We start from the raw sequence: 18,845 nt of genomic DNA, 5'->3' as shown, positions 1-18,845 counted from the left end.
CTACATACCGTAATGTTGAAAGATATCAGCTTGATTTAACTAATTTGGGCACCTGAAGCTTCATATTAGTTTTAGATAAACCTTTAAATCATTGAGGGAGTCTTGAGGGAGTCTTGTGGATATTAATCCCTATATATAACTTTCATTTTAAGTGCATTATTAAAGGATCTTCTAATGGTCAATATGAACAGCAGGAATTATTACAGCAAGAAAAACATGTCTCAATGTTAATTTGGGCACCTGCTGATTGCTTTTAGTCATATTTTAACATTTGTGACCCCTTCCTTTAAAAACAAAAAGAGGATGTAAAAGTGTGTGTTTGAATTTAAGAGGTTTAAATTGTACCTTCACCTGGACGGCTCTGATTGGCTGACCGCGGTCCAATCAGCAGCCGCCGCTGCCCCGTCCCTTCCGTACATTCACTCAGTGTGATTTAGCGCACACACAGCGGAGCACGGTGAGTGTCCTGACAAGCTTTACTTTTTGTTGTTCAAATCAGTTTCATACCTAATCATCCAGGATTTGACCTTATTAGTTTAGCGATTAGTACGTTAATATGTGTGTGTCTGCCCGATGAAGACTTAAAAAATGACTTCTGGCTTGGGATAATAATTGTGAAGTTAAATGTAGCTTTTTTAGCTCAGACGCTAGAGGACCGGTGTTATGGCGAAGTTCGTCCCCCCCCTCTCGAATAATGTTCCCCCTCCTGTTAAAATTGTGTTTCTCATAGCAGCTTGGAGTTAGATTATGGTTACGGTTATCTGATTTTGGATAACTAAGCTTTGGATAAGGTTAAACACATTAGAAGATGAGTAATTTGGGGGTAATAGAGAAGGGGGAACACATAACAAGGGGGGTAACCAACTTCGCCGTAACACCGTAGTGAGAAGCTAACAGCGGCTAGCTATTAACTAAAGCTGTCGATACAAACACGGGCTGTACTTCAAGTGATTCAAGCTCCGACTGAGTCTTACCCGCCTTTAATTTAATAGTAGTTTCTCTACATTTTAAACGCGAATCCGGTTCATGGTTTAAAAGAAAAGTTTAAATACACAAAAAAAGCGAAATTAGACACTTCTTTTAGCGCTAACTGTGTGTAGCTAACTCACAGCGGTGTTAGCTTCACACTTTAAAAACCTGATAAGTGTTAACATTAATGTGTGACTTTTGATGTTTATCAGGTAATAATAAAATAGCGTCAAAACTGCAAGATCAACTTAGTTTCTGTTTCTACTTGGTGAGTTTAACGCGCTGTTTGCGCCGTGCGTGAAGTCACTGCTAGCTGCGTGTTAGCTACATTTAGGTTGTCATAGTTACTCTATCGTGATTAAACTAGTTTTTCACCAACGTTATGTTACCTCTAAACTTATCATTAAAGCTGCTTTTTAATTTTCTGTCGACCCCCTTTTAATTGTAGAGATATTTAACTGTGTGTATGTTTCACCGTGGTAGTCTGTGTGTTGCATTGGGAAACTAATAGCCACACCCTTCCTCTCCAAATCAACTACGCTGCAAGTTGGCACGTAAATAAGTTCATTTACATTTTATTTAGCTGTCAAATACCAACTTGAGCACTAATAGGTTTAACTTATGTAGTCGTACTTTTAAAAGATAAACTTAAAAAAAAAAAAAAGTTTTATAAAATGGTGTCAGCTGTTGGTATGGTTGAGCTCTTCTGCTAATAAAATGTATTTGGGACTTTCTGTATGTTTATGAACCGAGGAGTCGTTTTTTTTTTAAAGCACAGATTATCATAATAGGCTGAAAACATCTAACCAGTGGTGGAAGAAGTATTCAGATGCTTAATTGGGTAAAAGTATCAAATCAGCAATGTATAAATACTCCATTACAAGTAAAAGTCTTGCATGAAAACACCTACTTTACTAAAAGTACACAAGTATTGGCAGTAAAATGTAGGTAAAGTATAATAAAAGTAGTGGTTTGGTCTCTCTGACTGATATATTATTATATATGACATCATTAGATTATTAATACTGAAGCATCAGTGTTAGAGCAGCATGTTACTGTTGTAGCTAGTTTACACTACTTTATATACAGTTAGCTAGTTTAGTTCTGTAGTTCCCAACCTGAGGGTCAGGGCCCCTCCAACGGGTCAGCAGATTAAGGTGAGGGGTCATGAGATGATTAATGGGAGAGGAAAGAAGAAAAAACAAAGTTCTGATACACCAATGTGTTTTCAGTTTTTGGACTTTTTCTCTAATCTTTGATTTTTGGTGAAATAGTGGATCATTTGAACATTTATTGAAATGAAACCATGTGAGAAGTAGCATCAAATGAAAATACTCAAGTAATGTACAATTACCTCAAAACTGTACTCAAAGCTCAAGTACAGTACTTTAACAAATATATTTAGTCTCCACCACTGTACTATTCTTCTGATTAATGTTTTAGATCAACATATTTTAGCAGCAGCTCTTTGAATGAGTACGTTTTTTTTGTTATGCAACATGTGACCACTCACCTCCTGACATCATGAAGTAGGCGCACTCAGCACTTTAATTGGCAACAGAAAAGTCAAAAAGCATTAAAAGCATTCATCACCTCGCTGCGTTGGTCGCACTCACAGCACAGCAGAGCTAAAACGTATGCAGATGACTTTAACCTTTCCTTCACATCGGTTCCTCTTGTGTCAAATAGAAAAGCAAAGCGTCGAGTTTCAAATAAAATATTTCACTTTTATGTAAAACGGAGCTGATTTTGAATGTTAACTCTTCAATGTTGTTATAATTTAGGGTCAGCTTCCTATCTGAACAGTTTGGTGTAGTCCAGCTCTTCTGGCTCCCACAACCGACCCTCAGCACCCGCCCGCTGACGTCAGTGTACCTGAGGATCTGCCCCCCTCGTCCCCCCTGTCCCCAGATGTAGAGGGAGTTGACATCTGCAGCAGCCGTGTACACAGTAAGTTAACCTGCTTATCACAGCATGAATGTGTTTTTTTATTTGCTGTTAGTGTTTGTTGTCAGTAGGGTTGTTTAATTTTATAACATGATTTTAATATTTCAGCCTCTCAACAGCAACAACTAGGCGCTCCCGCTCCGTCAGCAGAGCTAGCTAAACCTTCAGTAGTAGGATCGGTGAAGGTTGCCACCTCGAGTGGCGGCTGATACTTGAAAATATGCGAGTCCAGGCTCATATCTTATCAGAGGAAGGCTTAGGTTTGTTATCTGATGTTGAGGCTTTTAGGAAAGTTTTTTCTGACACCCACGTTTAAAATGAGCATTTAAACACAGTTACAATATGCACATTTCTAGGCAAAAGCATCGGGTACATGTTGGCGTCATCCTTTAGGTGCAGCCCCCCACCCACCCTCCTCCTCCTCACCCTGGTAATGATTTCAGTGTAGCGTCCATGCATGCACCCTCTGATCTCTATTTTCTGTTTGTATGGTGTACTTGAGTAGAGGAGGGTCATTACAATGGCCCTTTGTAGAGGGCCTCGTGTGCCTGTCTCTCGCTGTGGGTTTCTGGTGGTGCTTCATACGTCGTAGTTAGAATTGCAAATGCCGGTCGAGTGTGACAGAGTGGTTTTTGTATTGTTTGTCTCAGCGTACGACAAAGGTCCCACAGACCTAAGTGTGATTAGTGGATTCAAAGAGGTTCTCAAATGAGAATTTACTGCGCATCAACCTCTCTTTGACATTTATACATCAAATGAATATTACATTTGCATTTTAAAATAGAGTTTAAAACATTGCTCTTTTCTTTTTTTTTTCTTTTTTTTTAATAAAGCTTTCCCCCACGCACATGCCGCTGTACATGTTTATGATGTTTCATTACTGGCTGCCCCAGATTATTTTTCTCTTTTTTCCCCCACCTTTTAAAATTTAATTTAATATCCAAAGTGCAGCATCAAGATGAAAAAAATGTTCTCATTTTCTCAGTTCCATTCAGTCACATCTCCTGTTACTATTGTAAAAGTACACAGCAAATAAGTGAGGTCAGTAAGTTTCACCCACAACAATGACATGTTGTACTATCAGTGCGAGGTTGTGATTTTACCACCGGTCTCACATTTTAACGACCGGACACAAAAGCACAGTGAATAAAAGCATTCAGTGTGTTTCATCGGCTGCTTAAATGATTCATTAACTATTGTTTTACATTTTAAATTCACGTTAAAGTCAGACTGATTTAAATAAAAGGCGTCTTTCTTCTCGTCTATGACTCTTCTCCTGACTGCTAGTGTGTTTTTTTCTAGGCCACGTACTAAAACTGTGTCAGGCTGATGGAGTTGATGGTGGGTCATCCTTCGTGGCCTTTCTCCTCCGTATCGTAATGAGATTAAGTTATTTGTGGCACTGGAACCTGCCGACTTGCTCTCCCTTTTTCAGGATATATTACATTTTCTGGCCTCTCAGTGGGTCTTTTGGGTTGAAGAGTTTTTTTTATTATAGACACACTGTCAGAAAAACCTCCACCAGGTGAAAGTCTGGACTCGACTCTTTGAGTTCAGGATCCAACGTTCAGTTTCTTTAAATCCGTCTTTTAATTTTTTGATATTTTTTTTTTAGAGGCAACGCCCGGATAATCATGACAGCTGAAGTCCCCTGGTAGTGGGTGGGAAACGGCTCTCTTTTTTTTGGCAGAGGAATCACGTTTTAATATGATGATGACAGTTTCGCTGTTGTACACACTGGATTGAAGGGGGGGATTCACACTGATCAGCTCAGTTAAAGGTTTCAGTTCTGTAGAGACTCAGTTAGTGACTTTGGCTGCAAATAAACTGAATTTCAGTGAGTTGTTGATGTTAAAAACAGCCTGAAACCAATGTTGGCGAGATTAAGGCTATTAAGACCTCATTTCAAAGGGAATATTACTGTAATACTTAACTAAGACAGAAATGAAATTCCCTAAGTTCTTCACAAGAATAAAACTTGAAAAGACTATAAAAACATGAAAGAAAGGGAAATAAAAACATACTCTTGGTGGGGTATGAGCAAGAAAATCTAATAATAATAACTATAAAATGACACTCTCTCGGTCTCTCTCTCTCTCTCTCAGACCTTTGTGCTGTCGAGTGAAGTTGCCCACCATGCGCGAGTACAAGCTAGTGGTGCTGGGATCAGGAGGCGTGGGAAAATCTGCACTGGTGAGTGATTGCCGCTGCCGTACGAGGCGCAGTACAGGACTGACAACTGAGTCCACGTGTTTATCACAGATTTATAGTAAAGTGAAGTGAACTATTGATGTGATTATGAAGTATTTTACAAAATTATAGCGCATTCTTTTGTGGTTACACTATTTGACATTTTCATGAACATTCAGTCTTGCTTTTGGTAAAAAAAAGGGTGCAAATGTCATTTCAAATGACATAAATACAAAATATACATTTAAACAAACCTGATGCTGCTTTTAAAACTATTTTTAAAGATATTTTTGAATTGCTCGTCTTGCCAAACCACTGACCCATAAATGATCCTTTTTGAGCAATTAAAACGACTTTAGCCGGAGCTGAATGTTAACGATGAATCATAATATTCAGTTATTTTTATGTTGGAAATAGTACAGCATGGTGCGCTTTAGTCTTCCTGTCTTTGGTTACTGATAAGTGCAGTTTTTGATTAGTAATGATTCCTGTCTTGATGTTTTTCCTTCCTTCATTTATCCACTTCAGACAGTCCAATTTGTGCAAGGCATTTTTGTGGAGAAGTACGACCCCACAATAGAAGACTCCTACAGAAAGGTAAGCTCAAAAATCAAAATCAAAAACACATCCTGAACGTATTTTTTTTAAAAGCAACTCAATTATTGTTTGTTTTTAATCCATAAAAAAATGTTTATTTTTCCTCCGACAGCAAGTCGAGGTCGACGGGCAGCAATGTATGCTTGAAATTTTGGACACGGCTGGAACAGTAAGTCGAGTTGGACGTGACGAATAAGACGCAGATGTGTAAGACGGATGAAAACAGGTCACTGATGGTTTTTCTCTCTCTCTGTCGTGTGTTCTCGCTCTATAGGAACAGTTCACAGCTATGAGGGACCTGTACATGAAGAATGGTCAAGGCTTTGCCCTGGTGTACTCCATTACAGCACAGTCAACATTTAATGACCTACAGGACCTCCGGGAACAGATCCTGCGAGTAAAGGACACCGAGGATGTAAGTGTTATACTCCCAGTTACAGGTTTAAATTGACTGTTTTTCTCCTCATTCCCCACTACTTACTGTAATTGTAAGTAATGAAGTAGTGTTTTTTTGCTTTGCTTTTTATAGTATTTATTGTAGTTTGGAGGAAACGTGGCAATATGAAAATAACACATTAAAATAATAGTCATTAATATCAATAAGGTCTTTTTAAATATATAATTTCAATGTGAAGAATAAGAATAAACTGAGGAATTAAAGGATAAAACCGGCAATTTCTACATTTTTCTTATCGTCAATAAATCTCATGTATACAGCCAAACCAATAATAAACTGACTTATTGTGTTGTGTGTATCCTCAGCCTGATATGTCTTATTCCTTTATGCTGTAGACCTCCACAATCGTCCAAAAATGATTAAAAACACGACAATGAGCGTCACCAAGAGGTCAAAATGTTGTGATTTGTTGCACATCAAGCTGACAAAGTACTGTAAATTACAAGGAACTTCTCTCCTGAGACTGAAAATATGATTATTGATGATTATTAGACTTTTGAGCCCCTTTCTTAACAAGCTACAGTAACTATTGTCTTGGAGGTGAATGAACATGTGACCCGGTGCAGCGGTGTGTTCAAGTTTAAGTGAGACCCTTTTTTGTGAAGCAGCTCCGTTTTATCTGAACACTCTGGACATTTTCAACCAAATATTTTTATTCACAAATGAAAAAAGGCAAAAATATAATTGTACGAGACTTCCTGTTTGAGGGAGAAGCTGGTGGTCACCACAAAGACCCAGCAGCACTTGTACTCCCCAAGTGTCTTTGTGTTTTTTAGCAGTTTTGGGACAATGGAGGTCTATGTTACAGAGATAAATATATACAATATATTTCAGGCTTTGGATACTCACATAATACTTACAAATAGGGCGAGTTCATCTTTGGTTTGGCTCTGCACATGAGATTTGTTAATGATAAGAAAAATATAGAAAACTTCAACCATATTCTTTTAAGATCAGTAAAAAATATCATATAATTTTGAATATTTTTGGTATCTTGCAAAAAACACTTCTTTATGAATAAAAATTAATCAAATTGGGTTTTTTGGATAGTTCATTTATCTAAAAACAGGAGGAGAAATCCCTCAACTCAGAAAAGGACACACTTGATCCTTCACTAAATGGTTTTCATTGGGCAGAGACACCGTTAGTTGATATTATACTGATATTATACTATTATTGATATTATACTAAATAGCATGAGTTACTTTTTGGTTTGGCTCTGCACATGGCATTTGTTAATGATAAAAAAAGATGCAGAAATGTCATGTCTTTATTAATTAAAATGTTAATGTCTGTTCTTTATGTAGTTTATTTATCTTAAAACAGGAAGAGAAATCCCTCAACTCACAAAGGGACACTTGATCATCACTATATCTGATATATCTATCAAAATATTTGGAGATATATAGTTTTAATTGGACAGAAGAAATATTAGTTGATTATATTTGATTTATCAGTATTAAAATGGTTCATTTTCTTCCATATCACCCTGTAACACTATGAAGCGTCTCCTCCCTCTGCAGAGACTTTCCCTACAGTGATAACCTTTCAGTCTCTCTCTCTCTCTCGCTCTGTGTGTGTGTGTGTAACCTCGCAGGCTCGCTGCTGCCTCGTTAGAGCGCACTCGCAGTGGGAGAGAGAGGGCAGAGCGGAGGGGGGGCAGGAACTTTATGACAGGGTGGAAATGTCAGAGCCGTTGTTAGATGCTATCTGCCACTTTCAGTCTAGGTTTCTTCATCTCTTGATTTAGATAGAGAGGGACAAACAGCATGCTGAGTGTATGCGTTATTTATTCATAGCAGGTTTCATGATTGGTCTTTGTGTCTTGGTTAATGTCTCACTTTGCTGTTGAGTAGAATTTACTTTAAATAAGATCCTTAACCAAGATTGGATGATTAAAAACACGAGTTACACACAGTTTATCAATATGTTTTAGATGTTGATGAATAAAGATTTGAGTGTTTTTTTAATGTCATTGTGAATCAATCAGGTTCCCATGATCCTGGTGGGAAACAAGTGCGACCTGGAGGACGAGCGTGTGGTTGGGAAGGAGCAGGGTCAGAATCTGGCTCGTCAGTGGAACAACTGTGCCTTTTTAGAGACTTCAGCTAAATCAAAGATCAATGTTAATGAGGTGAGTTCAAACACTACAAGAGATGAGACCACGTGAAAGTTTTTCCTGAGTGACTTTATTTTTATATCGAGAGCTTCAACAGTCTTTCTTATTTCCTTTTTTAATATTCTCTCTCTCCCATTTCACAACGAGACTACTTTAGCTCTGAAGCAAACGCTGACCATTCGAAACTTTCTCTTGTTGCAGATTTTCTATGATCTGGTGCGACAGATCAACAGAAAAACGCCGATGGAAAAGAAGAAGACAAAAAAGAAGTCGAGTTGCACACTGCTCTAAAAAAAACAACAAAAAAAGCCCTCCCACAGCAGCTCCAGGCCAGGTGAGTGGGTGTCGACCGAAACAGACATGTGCAAAAGCTCCCCCGCCTCCCCCGCTGCTCACTTAGCTCTGGATTGTCACTTAGCATTTAGAGGTGATAATTGTAAAAAGTAATTTCATTGTTTTTGACAGCAATCAGCAAGGTTTAGGGTTTGGTATGTGTGTTGTAAGAGCAGGAATAAAATGACAAATGACACACAGTAAAATGGCTGAAAGCTTTGTGATGACTCATGAAGTATTTCTGCATGTCTCGAAGACAAATCTGTGTGGTGGAGTTGAATAAATTTAAACCCTCTGCTCCCCTTTTTTTGCCTCGTGGTGCCATTCAGTTGTACCATTTTTTTTTTTTAAAGATGTGATGATAAAAGGTTAAAATCATTATATTTCTTTAGGGGAAATATGAAACCAGTGTTCAGTCACACCCAAATTACTAAAATCTAAAGAGGGAATATATTTTAGGGCTTTACTTTTACATTGTATGCAGGTTTTATGTAAATAATGTCCAATCTTTAAACCTTTAATGAATCAATGTTCTGGCTCCATCTGCTGTGAGAATATTGTAACTGTACTTCAAATATACCATTTTTAAAAATGTTTTGGCCCATTTTACTACAATCGATGCACCGCTCTCATGAACAAGATTTAAAATTACCAGCCACTGCACGCTGAAGTGTTTTTGTATGTGGATGTAAATCACTGGTTTATAGTCTTCTCCCTGATGTGAAAAAAACAGCCTCTAGAGACTTAAAGCATGACTGAAACATAATCCATCTCAGCCAAGATCATGTGAAGGATTATTGAATTTCAAATCAACGCAATATTAAAAAAAACATCTTTAAAAATCTGAAAACATGACAGCAAATGTGTCAGATTTGTATTTAAAGTTCAAAGATGAAGACAAACACTGTTATGGTCCCTTTAAGAAACGCTCTGATGAACTCACTCACATGAAAAGCAGCACAGAGCTTCTCATTTCGTGTGTACCGTGTCGACTGTGAGAAGAGGATGTGTCAGTCTCACTCACACCTGCAGGATTTGCAAGTAGTCAAAGTGTCGAAACTATCGTGTCGAGTTTCCGGTTAGTGCCACGATGCCCGTTAAGACTGAAACCATGTGGAGAGTTCATCAGAGCTCGCTGGGACACAATCGATTAACGAAGCATCACGCTGCTGCTCACGCAAACACATGACTCAGTGGAGCTTTGTTTCCTTTTGTCTCTTTATTCTAAACCATGAACAAATAAGTAGGAACAATATATTATGTAAAAAAAAATATATGTTATCTAGAAACATGTTGCACTGATGTTCATAGAAAAGACAGAACATGTTGAATTGTCTGATAAAACTTTTAATTTTAAGGGAAGGAACATATTACTTAAAATCACTACTAAAAAATATTTAATATCTTTATGTCAAAAACTCTTTTCAGTCTCTTTTAAAAAGAAACTGTTTGATGTTGAGTGATAATGGATGATGGAAGTTCTACTGTAATTTCATAGTCATTAGACACAAATAGAATTTAAGGCTGAATCCACAAACACCGTCTTTTATATCTGATTATTGCTGGTCCTAAAAGGCAAGAGTACTGCCAAACACTGTACTGGGGAAACATTAATTATGGGTCATGTGTGGGTAAAGTTCACTGCATGTTCAGTCTATTAAACTTTATTTTTTATAGCAGCTTTCATAAAGGATTGGGTTTGCTTTACAGATGACTGACAATGCTGATTTAAAAGACAGCGCAGATGTATCTATACACAAGAAATGCAAATAAAAAACCCTAACCCTCGGTCAACGTATTGAAACAGACACAATGTTCACAGTTTGTTTCATTCTCTCCACTGTGGAGTCAATTTTAAAATCTGCTCTCATTTTAATCAACTCCCCCAAAGCAAATTGAATTTCTAAAGCGAGGACTCCTGTTTGCTTCTGCAAACAGCTTGACAGCAATTTTTTTTTTAACGAGATGCACTGACATGATTTTTTTTCTCTCTTTCGTCTGCAGAAACTTGTAATGATTAACTGTTCCCAGCGGATCGTGCCAGCATTCCCAGTCCTCTCCAGAACATTTTGAAAGAAAAAAAAAAAGGCTGACGGAGATACTTCACCACTCGCAAAATGGCAGGAGATGGCACATAACTCAAGATACTCTTCTGTGCTTTTTTAAATGGCAAAGAAATCCACTTTTTTTTTTTTCCCCCCTATATCGTCAGCCTGATGACAGCTTTTGGTTTTTTTTCTTCGTCTTCTCCAAGGTGTCTTTCTTTTGGATCAATATCAATGTTTAAAGAAGAGGCAATGGGTTTAAATCCATATACTGTACGGGAGCTAAAAATGTTTTTTATTATTACTTAAAAAAATAACATCAATCTTTGGCATATTGTGACGATACATTTGCAAATGAAAACCATGTGAAAATGTTGGCCTTTCTCTTACATCTCTGCACTAACAGTGTCAACGAAGATGCATCATTGTCCATAAGTTACTCGATCCTACTTACAAAAAAGGATGTGTATTGACGAGATAACATCTTTCCTAAGTGACTTTGTTTTATATTGAGAGCTGCAAGCCTTCCATATTTCCCATAATATATTCTACTTCCATTTTTTGCATAATAAAGCTAAGAAAATTAGTATTTTATAGACTGATGGGGGGGGAATATGGTGCGTTCTGATTTGTGTCTTGAGGCTGAAAATATATTGTACTAAACCAACTCTAATATTGCTTCTTGTGTTACCCTGTCACAGATGATTTTCCAGCTTTTATGAATGATTAAATTTTAGTACATTTTCATTATTTTTGGTCTGGGTTCTTTTGTGTCGTCTTTTTATTTGTTGTTTTTTAACAATTATGAAATGTTTCTCTTCAGCAGGTAACTGAAGTTGATTTTGGTGTTTTATAAGCAGCGCCTCGACAAGCTCAAAGTGTTTCCTGGAGTCGAAAGAAATGAAAAGAAAGTCAAAGGTCAACACAGTTTGTGAAATAGGAACTCTTTTGACTTCATTCTGGCAACGGCAGGCGCACATGTGAAGTGAAGCAAACGAGGCCGAAAGCAGAATAGAAACTGATCAGATGATGACTCGAAGTGGAGGCGGAAAGGGTTCAGTCAGCTGCTGCGCCTCAGAGTGACGGTGAGACACAAAGGCCTCAGTGTCATCACACATAACCGTAAATATAACTTCCTGATTAACAAAAGAGATACACCAGAACGTTCAGCTATGATAATATCTGCACACGTTGACGGAGGGAAAAAGGCTTCTGATAGGATTATGTGCCTTTAAAACATGGTGTAAGCATTAATGGAAATAACATGGAAGTACATTTATTGAATTTTTAAGCATTTCAGTAAGTAAATGTTTATCCAGAACTTCAGATGTCATAAAGGGCTTTGAGTATTTCCATTTTATGTTATTTGATACTTTGACTCCACATTACAGAGGAAGTTATTGTGCATTTGGGCAGCTATGGTCTCACATTAGCTTTAGATAAACTTAAAATATGCACAGAAGGACTGTGGGTTTTGTCCTCCATCACTTACATTATAAATGTGTTATGAAGAGAGCTTCTAATGGTCCGTATGAAAAGGAGGAGTTTCAATGTTTCTATGCACACCTGATTTGGGGGAAATGGTTTTAAGACAGACTTGGAAAAACTGTGAACTTCTCCTTTAAGGTTTTTCATTTAGAAAAAAAATTCAAAGCATTAAATATTAAACTAGTGGTTCATTCATCTTTTGACTTTTGACTTTTGTGCTGTTTCAGATGTGAGTTTGTGGTTTCACCAAAAGTTTTAAAGCTGCTTCTCAGATCATTTAAATAATTGATTGAAGCCTGAGTCTATCTAATATTTAATGAAACTGAACTCTCTCCTTTCCCCTTAATCAGCTCAGGACCCCTCAGAATCATCTTGTAACTTTTTTAAGGGGGTCTGACCCCCAGGTTGGAAACCAATAGACTAAAAATACATTGCATAAAGTGGCAGCATCTCAACTAGCTGCAATTTGAAGGTTTTCATATATTTGATATATCGTTAAAAAATGAAGTGATGTAATGGTGGAAAGTAAACAGCAGATTTACTCAAGTACTGTATTTGAGTACAGTTTTGATGCACTTCGATGCTACTTTTTACTTCCACTCCACTACGTTTCAGAGTGAAATATTGACTGAATACTTTCTATTCCACTTACATTTATTTGACAGCTTTAGTTACTATTCAGATGAAGATTTGACACAATGGATGATAAAACAAGCTTTTAAAATACAACATATTGTTAAAGATGAAACCTTTTGTCTTTTGATGTCATACAAAAAGCAGTGTGTAGTCGGGCTCACATTTCAGATCTCTATAACTTAACAGCTCCACTGTCATTTTTTTTGTCATGGTTTCATTTCAATAAATCTTTAAATCATCCAATATTTCACGAAATATCAAAGGTTAGAGAAAAACCTAGTCTGAAAACAGATTTGTGTATCAGAACTTTTTTCTTCTTTCCTCTCCCATTAATCATCTGCTGACCCTTTGGAGGGGCCTGACCCTTAGGTTGGGAACCACTGGACTAAACTAGCTAACTGTATATACTATAACTGTATACCTATTTAGGTAGGATTTTCATGCAGGACTTTTACTGGCATTAAGTATTCTTACATTGTTGTGCTTGTACTAAGTAAATGATATTGTGCAGAATATTTTCTGCAGAAGTACTTTTATTTCTTTTATTTTTATTAAATACAGTACTTTCACTTAAGTTGGATTTTGAGTACATGGATTTAGCCAGTAATGGAGTATATTTACTTATATTTACTGATCTGAGTCTATAAGGAAGAGGATTTCTGATTCTGTATATTCCTTAAAGGGCCCATGTGAACAGTCTCAGTGTTTCTGGTACCTGAGCAGGAATAAAACTTCATGTTCCAGATGTGATCCAGATTCAATCCCCCCTTTTATCTAACCGGACCAGATCAGACCTGCAGCTTTTATTTCCTCTCTACTAAATTCATGTTTATATACGATCACCGCTGATGGATGAGCAGCGGTGACTCCCATCTCCCTCACCTACCCTGGCCCTCCTCCACGCCTCCTTTCCCCTCCCTCTCTCTCTCTCTCGCTCTCTCTCACTCTCTCGCTCTCTCTCTCTCTCTCTCTCTCTCTCTCTCTCTCCCTCTCTCCCACACGCATGCATACAGACCGACAGGCTACGCGACCCCCCCTCCCCCTCCCCCTTTCCATCATTTTCCCATCTCTTACTCACTCTCTTCCCTACAACAAACATGGCCGCGAAATCTGATGGTGCACCCGTCTCCCTACGAAACGAAATCCCACCCGAGTGTCCTGCCAGGTCGGACCCGGGCCCTCCCCAGCGCCGTCCCGCCGAGCAGCGCTACTCCCTCCCGGACTGCTGCTGGACACTCTGCGCCCTTTTAGTCTTCTTCTCGGACGGGGCCTCAGACCTGTGGCTGGCCGCAGACTACTACCTAAGGAGCCAGTACTGGTGCTTTGCGCTGACTCTGGTCTTTGTGATAGTCCCGTCCGTGGTGGTTCAGGTGCTCAGCTTCCGATGGTTCGCCTACGATTTCTCGGACGCAGCCGAGAGCGGCACAGCTGCAGCAGCCGCCGTGGTTGCAGCGTCGGGACCGGAGGAGACAGACTTCAGCACCAAGGACAGCGACGAGCGGGGCGCTGGCCGTGCTGCCGGGGCCGGGGTGCTGCCCGGGCCGGGCACCGGGGGAGGAGCCCGGGGCTGCTGCAGAGTGCTCCTGTGGCTCTTCCAGGGCATCATTCACATATTTCAGCTGGCACAGGTCTGGAGGTAAGTGTAAGTGTGGACACTCAAAAACGTGATGTGAGGGGAGGGGGGGGGACTACACATTCAGCCTGACTGCCTTTGTGTGTGTGCGTGTGTGCGTGCGTGTGCGTGTGTGTGCACATGCATCCTCCCAAAAGCCCAGCATCACTCCCCTTGTAGCCAAAAACGCTTATGAAATCATTCAGAGAGGACTGTTCCCAAAATGCCAGAATGTCTTATTGTATTGTTTGACGTTTCTCTTCTCGGCTTGCAAAGAGGAGAATTATTAGACTCCACCCACCCACTCTTCCCCCCCCCCTCCTCCTCCACCACCCCTCACTACACCACCACCACCACCACCCCCCTGACGCGCTTTTAGGTCAATCATCTCCCGGGAAAATCATCAACTCATCCACATCAATCGCCTTATATATAGAAAAATAAAAAATAAAATCCTTTGTCTTTTGGGGGTTTGGGCGAGAAGGAGGCAGACTGCTGAAGAAAATGAATACTCATAAATGTCAAGAGAGTTGCTTCCTATTTGCAGTGATGAAGCCTGCTCTCCTCACTGTCACTGTTGAGTATATTTTCAGTTCAGTTCTCAGTTCAATGCTCCAGGCTCCTGCTCTTATATCTGTAAAAAAAATCCCCCAAGTGTTTCTATCATCTGAGTACAAACATGTTTAATTACTAGGCACGCCGTGAGACTAAAAACAAACTGGTGTACACTTTGGCATTACTCTCACATGGATGGTAGTAGGTCTGTAGGTCAGCTACTCAGTCAGTGATGGTGAGGCAGTGCTCAGGCTCAGAGTGCCCTGATCGGTTTTGACAGGCTTGAACTGCTGCCAGCCAGTAGGAGGCATTCAGCTGAAGAGTGGTGGGAGGTGGGCTAGAACAAACGTGATGATTATGAAGATATGTCATGTTTTATTGAGATGATGGGACGTAAACAGAAGCAGAAATGATGTGTTTGTATGTTAAAAATCAGATGCAAATCAATTGTTTATTTCATCTGTGAGCCTGCATAATCTCTGTGTTTCTATCTTTGTGGTCTCTCTCTCTTCCTGCCGCTTTAGACAGCCCAGTGGGCCGTATATATTGATTCCTTACTTCCTCCTGGAGATTTCAATGTGTGTGTGTGTGTGTGTGTGTGTGTGTGTGTGTGTGTGTGTGTGTGTGTGTGTGTGTGTGTGTGTGTGTGTGTGTGTGTGTGTGTGTGTGTGTGTGTGTGAGAGAGAGAGAGAGAGAGAGAGAGAGAGAAAGTGTGTGTGTGTGTGTGTGTGTGTGTGTGTGTGTGAGAGAGCACATTAAAACGTTGTGGCGGCACAGAATTACCGGTAATGCCATTAAAGCTGTTGTGTGTGTGTGTGTGTGTGTGTGTGTGTGTGTGTGTGTGTGTGTGTGTGTCCGTGCGTGCGTGCGTGCTCAGTTCATCGCTGCTGCTCTCAGACCAGCGTGTCTGCACATTAAGAGGATTACCGCTGTGTGTTTTACCCTCAGCTGTTAACTCAGGAATGATCCGTCACTGATACATGGTTAGTCAGGTGAACCGGGATCAATTTGGGCCAGCTACCAGAATTAAATGTCAGTGCAGGCGAGATGTGATACGAGTTGTGTTACAGACAGAGAGAGTGTGCAGGATGAAACTGGGCGTGTGTCTGTATGTGTGTGTGTCCTGCTGTGCGGCTGGGTCTTTGACCCTCATTACTACACGTATGCTCTATTTTCTCTGTGTGTTACGTCCCAAGGCACACTGTGTGTAGCAGGAAGCAGAACACAAAAAAAAGGGTTACACAAATTCACTTGTGGTTCACTGGGCTTGTTGACACAGGGCTCTACTGACCCTTCTCCCTGAGGCAATTACTGAGACATTTATAGCTTCAGTCCTCCGTGGCAACCACCAGTCTTTTTCAAACACGTACAGTTAAGTGCTGCGTGGTGATAAAGGAAATGATTTACACATTGTATATTTGTTCAAACAGATGCCACGTCACCTACTATCATAAGAAAAACACATTAGTGGAGGAATATGTTTACACAGTGCACACACGTGTGTTTACAGATGATGTGTGTTGATTATAGAAAGGTCATCATTAGAATAAGTTGAGACTGTGGTGGCACAACATAGGAGCAGAGCTCAGGACTTTAACAAGGGATTTACAGCGAGCTCTTTTCCCCCCGCAACACTCAATCTGACGACTGGATTGAGAGCATTTATTTGGATTTCTTTTCTCTCCTGAGTCTCTCATATTTTGCTTTTCTGCAGCCTTCTGACTTATTTTATTTGAAGAGAGATCGCAGACAAGCTCCACATTCTCCCCCTCTGATGCCTGTACTAAAATTAAAACCACAGAGCTGCTTAGTTCAGTTTCAGTCTAATCTAAATCCCGGAGGAGCGAGTAACCAGCTTTTTGGCAAGAACTACTGACAGCTCCCAGAGTTTGGAATAATGAGTTGTGACTTCTGAGAGTCTATGTTTGATGTCCAAAAGTTTTTGGAGCACAGTATTTAGACCTAAAATTCAGACGAATCTCACTTTTCTCAGCAATGCATTGACGTATGTTGCCGGTTTGTATCCTCAGGTATGTCCACGCCCTGTACTTGGGTGTGCAGAGTCGCTGGCACGGGGATCCCGAACGGCGCCACTACTACTGGCGCATGATGTTCGAGACTGCTGATATCAGCATGCTGCGTCTGCTTGAGTCTTTCCTGAAGAGCGCCCCTCAGCTGGTGCTGCAGCTCTCCATCATGATCCAGGCCAGTCAGGTGCTGCCCCTTCAGGGTGAGTGCCACAAAATGACCAATCAACAGCTATCATCAACATGTCAAAAATGAATCATGATGTCCGTCAATCACACGCCTACAGCCCACACTGTGCATGATGACTCACTTGTGCTCACCTCAGTCAGGCCCCCACAGAGCAGGGGATTGTATATCTCGCTGTGCTAAACGTGAAGACAGTTAGAGCCATTTCCATCCTGTCTAACTCCTCTCTCTCTCGATCTGTCTTACAGGGCTTTCAGCCTCGGCCTCCCTCATATCCCTCGCCTGGATGATCTCGTCCTATCAGAAAGTGCTGAGGGACTCTCGAGACGATAAGCTGCCCATGACCTACAAAGCCGTCATAGTTCAGATTCTGTGGCACCTGTTCACCATCGGGGCCCGCACACTGGCCTTCGCCCTGTTCGCCTCAGTGTTCCAGCTTTACTTCGGCATCTTCATCGTCGCGCATTGGTGCATCATGACATTTTGGATAATTCAAGGCGAAACGGACTTCTGTATGTCCAAGTGGGAGGAGATCATCTATAACATGATGGTGGGCATCGTGTATGTTTTCTGCTGGTTCAGTGTGAGAGAGGGGCGCACTCGTTGCAGAATGCTCATCTATAGCCTGACTGTGTTCGTTGAGAATGTGGCGCTCACCACTGCCTGGTACCTATACCGCGGCTCCCGTACCTCAGACTTCTACGCCGTCATCATGGTGTGCGTGGTGGCCAGCAGCTATGCTCTGGGCACCTTCTTCATGTTTGTGTATTACTGTCTGCTGCACCCTGACGGCCCGGTCTCAGGGTGGGGCTATATGGTGGAGAAGGAGGTGGCTGTGGAGTCACTGGCCTCTCCAGCTTCTAGCCTCCCCCCTGACCTGGTGAGCAGCCCCCCCAGGACCCTCCAGAGAACTAAAGGGTCAGACAGAGAGCAGGGTCCTGGGGTAGATGGAGATGTGTTTCAGGTGCGGCCGCCTCGGGGAGCTCAAGCCCTAGTGCGCCCCCTCACACCCAGGACAGAGGGGCCCGTCATCCGAATAGACTTGCCCAGGAAGAAGTACCCGGCCTGGGATGCTCACTTCATCGACCGCCGGCTGCGTAAAACCATCCTGGTGCTCGAAAGTGCTGCTCCGGTCACGCCAAGGATACAGTACCGCTGTCTGGGCACACCCAAAGAAGTGATGGAGTACGAGACCACCGTGTGATGCACTGAAGGTGCTGAGACTCAAATCGCTGCCGTGTGGACGTCCTGTCTTAAAAATGGCAGGTGGATGACTCTCACCGAGCAGTCTGTTTCAGCTCCACGCCTACTTGCTTGCTCTCTGTACTGTCAAGCAGTGGAGACAAACAGGCAAAGAGAAGGAAGGAGTGTACAAAGGCAAAGTGCTGTGGTGTTTGTGTCTAATGATGGTGCATATTTAGGTTTCTGTATCATTTCTCAGGTAAGGGTGTGGTACAGGAAGTGGTCAAAGAGAGGTTAAAGAGTCAGCAGCAAAGCTCGCTGTCACATGAACTTAGAGAAGCACAGGCAGGAAGAGAGATGGAGATGTACGTTATCAATCAGAGGCAGAAAGTCCTCCTAAGTGAAGGTGCTTCATTCAGCACATCTCACAACAACAGAGACAAGCCTTCAACATGCATGATTATTTATGGCAGCTAGACGTACAGGAGTGAGTGGGTGAGG

General features: G+C 41.0%; 2 protein-coding genes across 3 annotated transcripts; both read left to right on the top strand.

Annotated features, from left to right (window-relative positions):
- The first annotated feature begins 426 nt into the window (after window positions 1-426).
- Window positions 427-11,404, top strand: rap1aa (RAP1A, member of RAS oncogene family a). The gene is made up of 9 exons (XM_062427891.1): window positions 427-457; window positions 2,754-2,919; window positions 5,022-5,109; window positions 5,635-5,703; window positions 5,816-5,872; window positions 5,978-6,118; window positions 8,151-8,294; window positions 8,481-8,613; window positions 10,617-11,404. The coding sequence occupies exons 3-8, from the start codon at window positions 5,053-5,055 to the stop codon at window positions 8,568-8,570; spliced, it is 558 nt and encodes a 185-aa protein (XP_062283875.1). The 5' UTR covers window positions 427-457; window positions 2,754-2,919; window positions 5,022-5,052; the 3' UTR covers window positions 8,571-8,613; window positions 10,617-11,404.
- A 2,474-nt stretch (window positions 11,405-13,878) lies between these two features.
- xkr7a (XK related 7a) lies at window positions 13,879-18,366 on the top strand. Of its 2 annotated transcripts, none has more exons than XM_062427650.1 (3): window positions 13,879-14,417; window positions 16,979-17,178; window positions 17,411-18,366. In XM_062427650.1, exons 1-3 carry the CDS (start codon window positions 13,879-13,881, stop codon window positions 18,364-18,366), a joined length of 1,695 nt encoding a protein of 564 aa, XP_062283634.1. The 2 variants fall into 2 exon arrangements, with proteins under 2 accessions (XP_062283634.1, XP_062283635.1); XM_062427651.1 differs by lacking the exon at window positions 13,879-14,417 and adding an exon at window positions 15,221-15,273.
- The last annotated feature ends 479 nt before the right edge of the window (window positions 18,367-18,845 follow it).

The sequence above is a fragment of the Scomber scombrus genome, chromosome 10, assembly GCF_963691925.1.
Source record: "Scomber scombrus chromosome 10, fScoSco1.1, whole genome shotgun sequence".
In the NCBI taxonomy this organism is placed as follows: Eukaryota; Metazoa; Chordata; class Actinopteri; order Scombriformes; family Scombridae; genus Scomber; species Scomber scombrus.
This window is presented reverse-complemented; position numbering and strand designations above follow the sequence as displayed.

Excerpts from the sequence above, each read along its gene's own strand:
- rap1aa (XM_062427891.1), top strand. The coding sequence starts at position 5,053 with ATGCGCGAGTACAAGCTAGTGGTGCTGGGATCAGGAGGCGTGGGAAAA. Across the intron at positions 5,704-5,815 it reads TAGAAGACTCCTACAGAAAG|CAAGTCGAGGTCGACGGGCA; the intron begins GTAAGCTCAAAA and ends TTCCTCCGACAG. Across the intron at positions 6,119-8,150 it reads GAGTAAAGGACACCGAGGAT|GTTCCCATGATCCTGGTGGG; the intron begins GTAAGTGTTATA and ends TGAATCAATCAG.
- xkr7a (XM_062427650.1), top strand. The coding sequence starts at position 13,879 with ATGGCCGCGAAATCTGATGGTGCACCCGTCTCCCTACGAAACGAAATC. Across the intron at positions 14,418-16,978 it reads CAGCTGGCACAGGTCTGGAG|GTATGTCCACGCCCTGTACT; the intron begins GTAAGTGTAAGT and ends TTGTATCCTCAG. Across the intron at positions 17,179-17,410 it reads TCAGGTGCTGCCCCTTCAGG|GGCTTTCAGCCTCGGCCTCC; the intron begins GTGAGTGCCACA and ends TCTGTCTTACAG.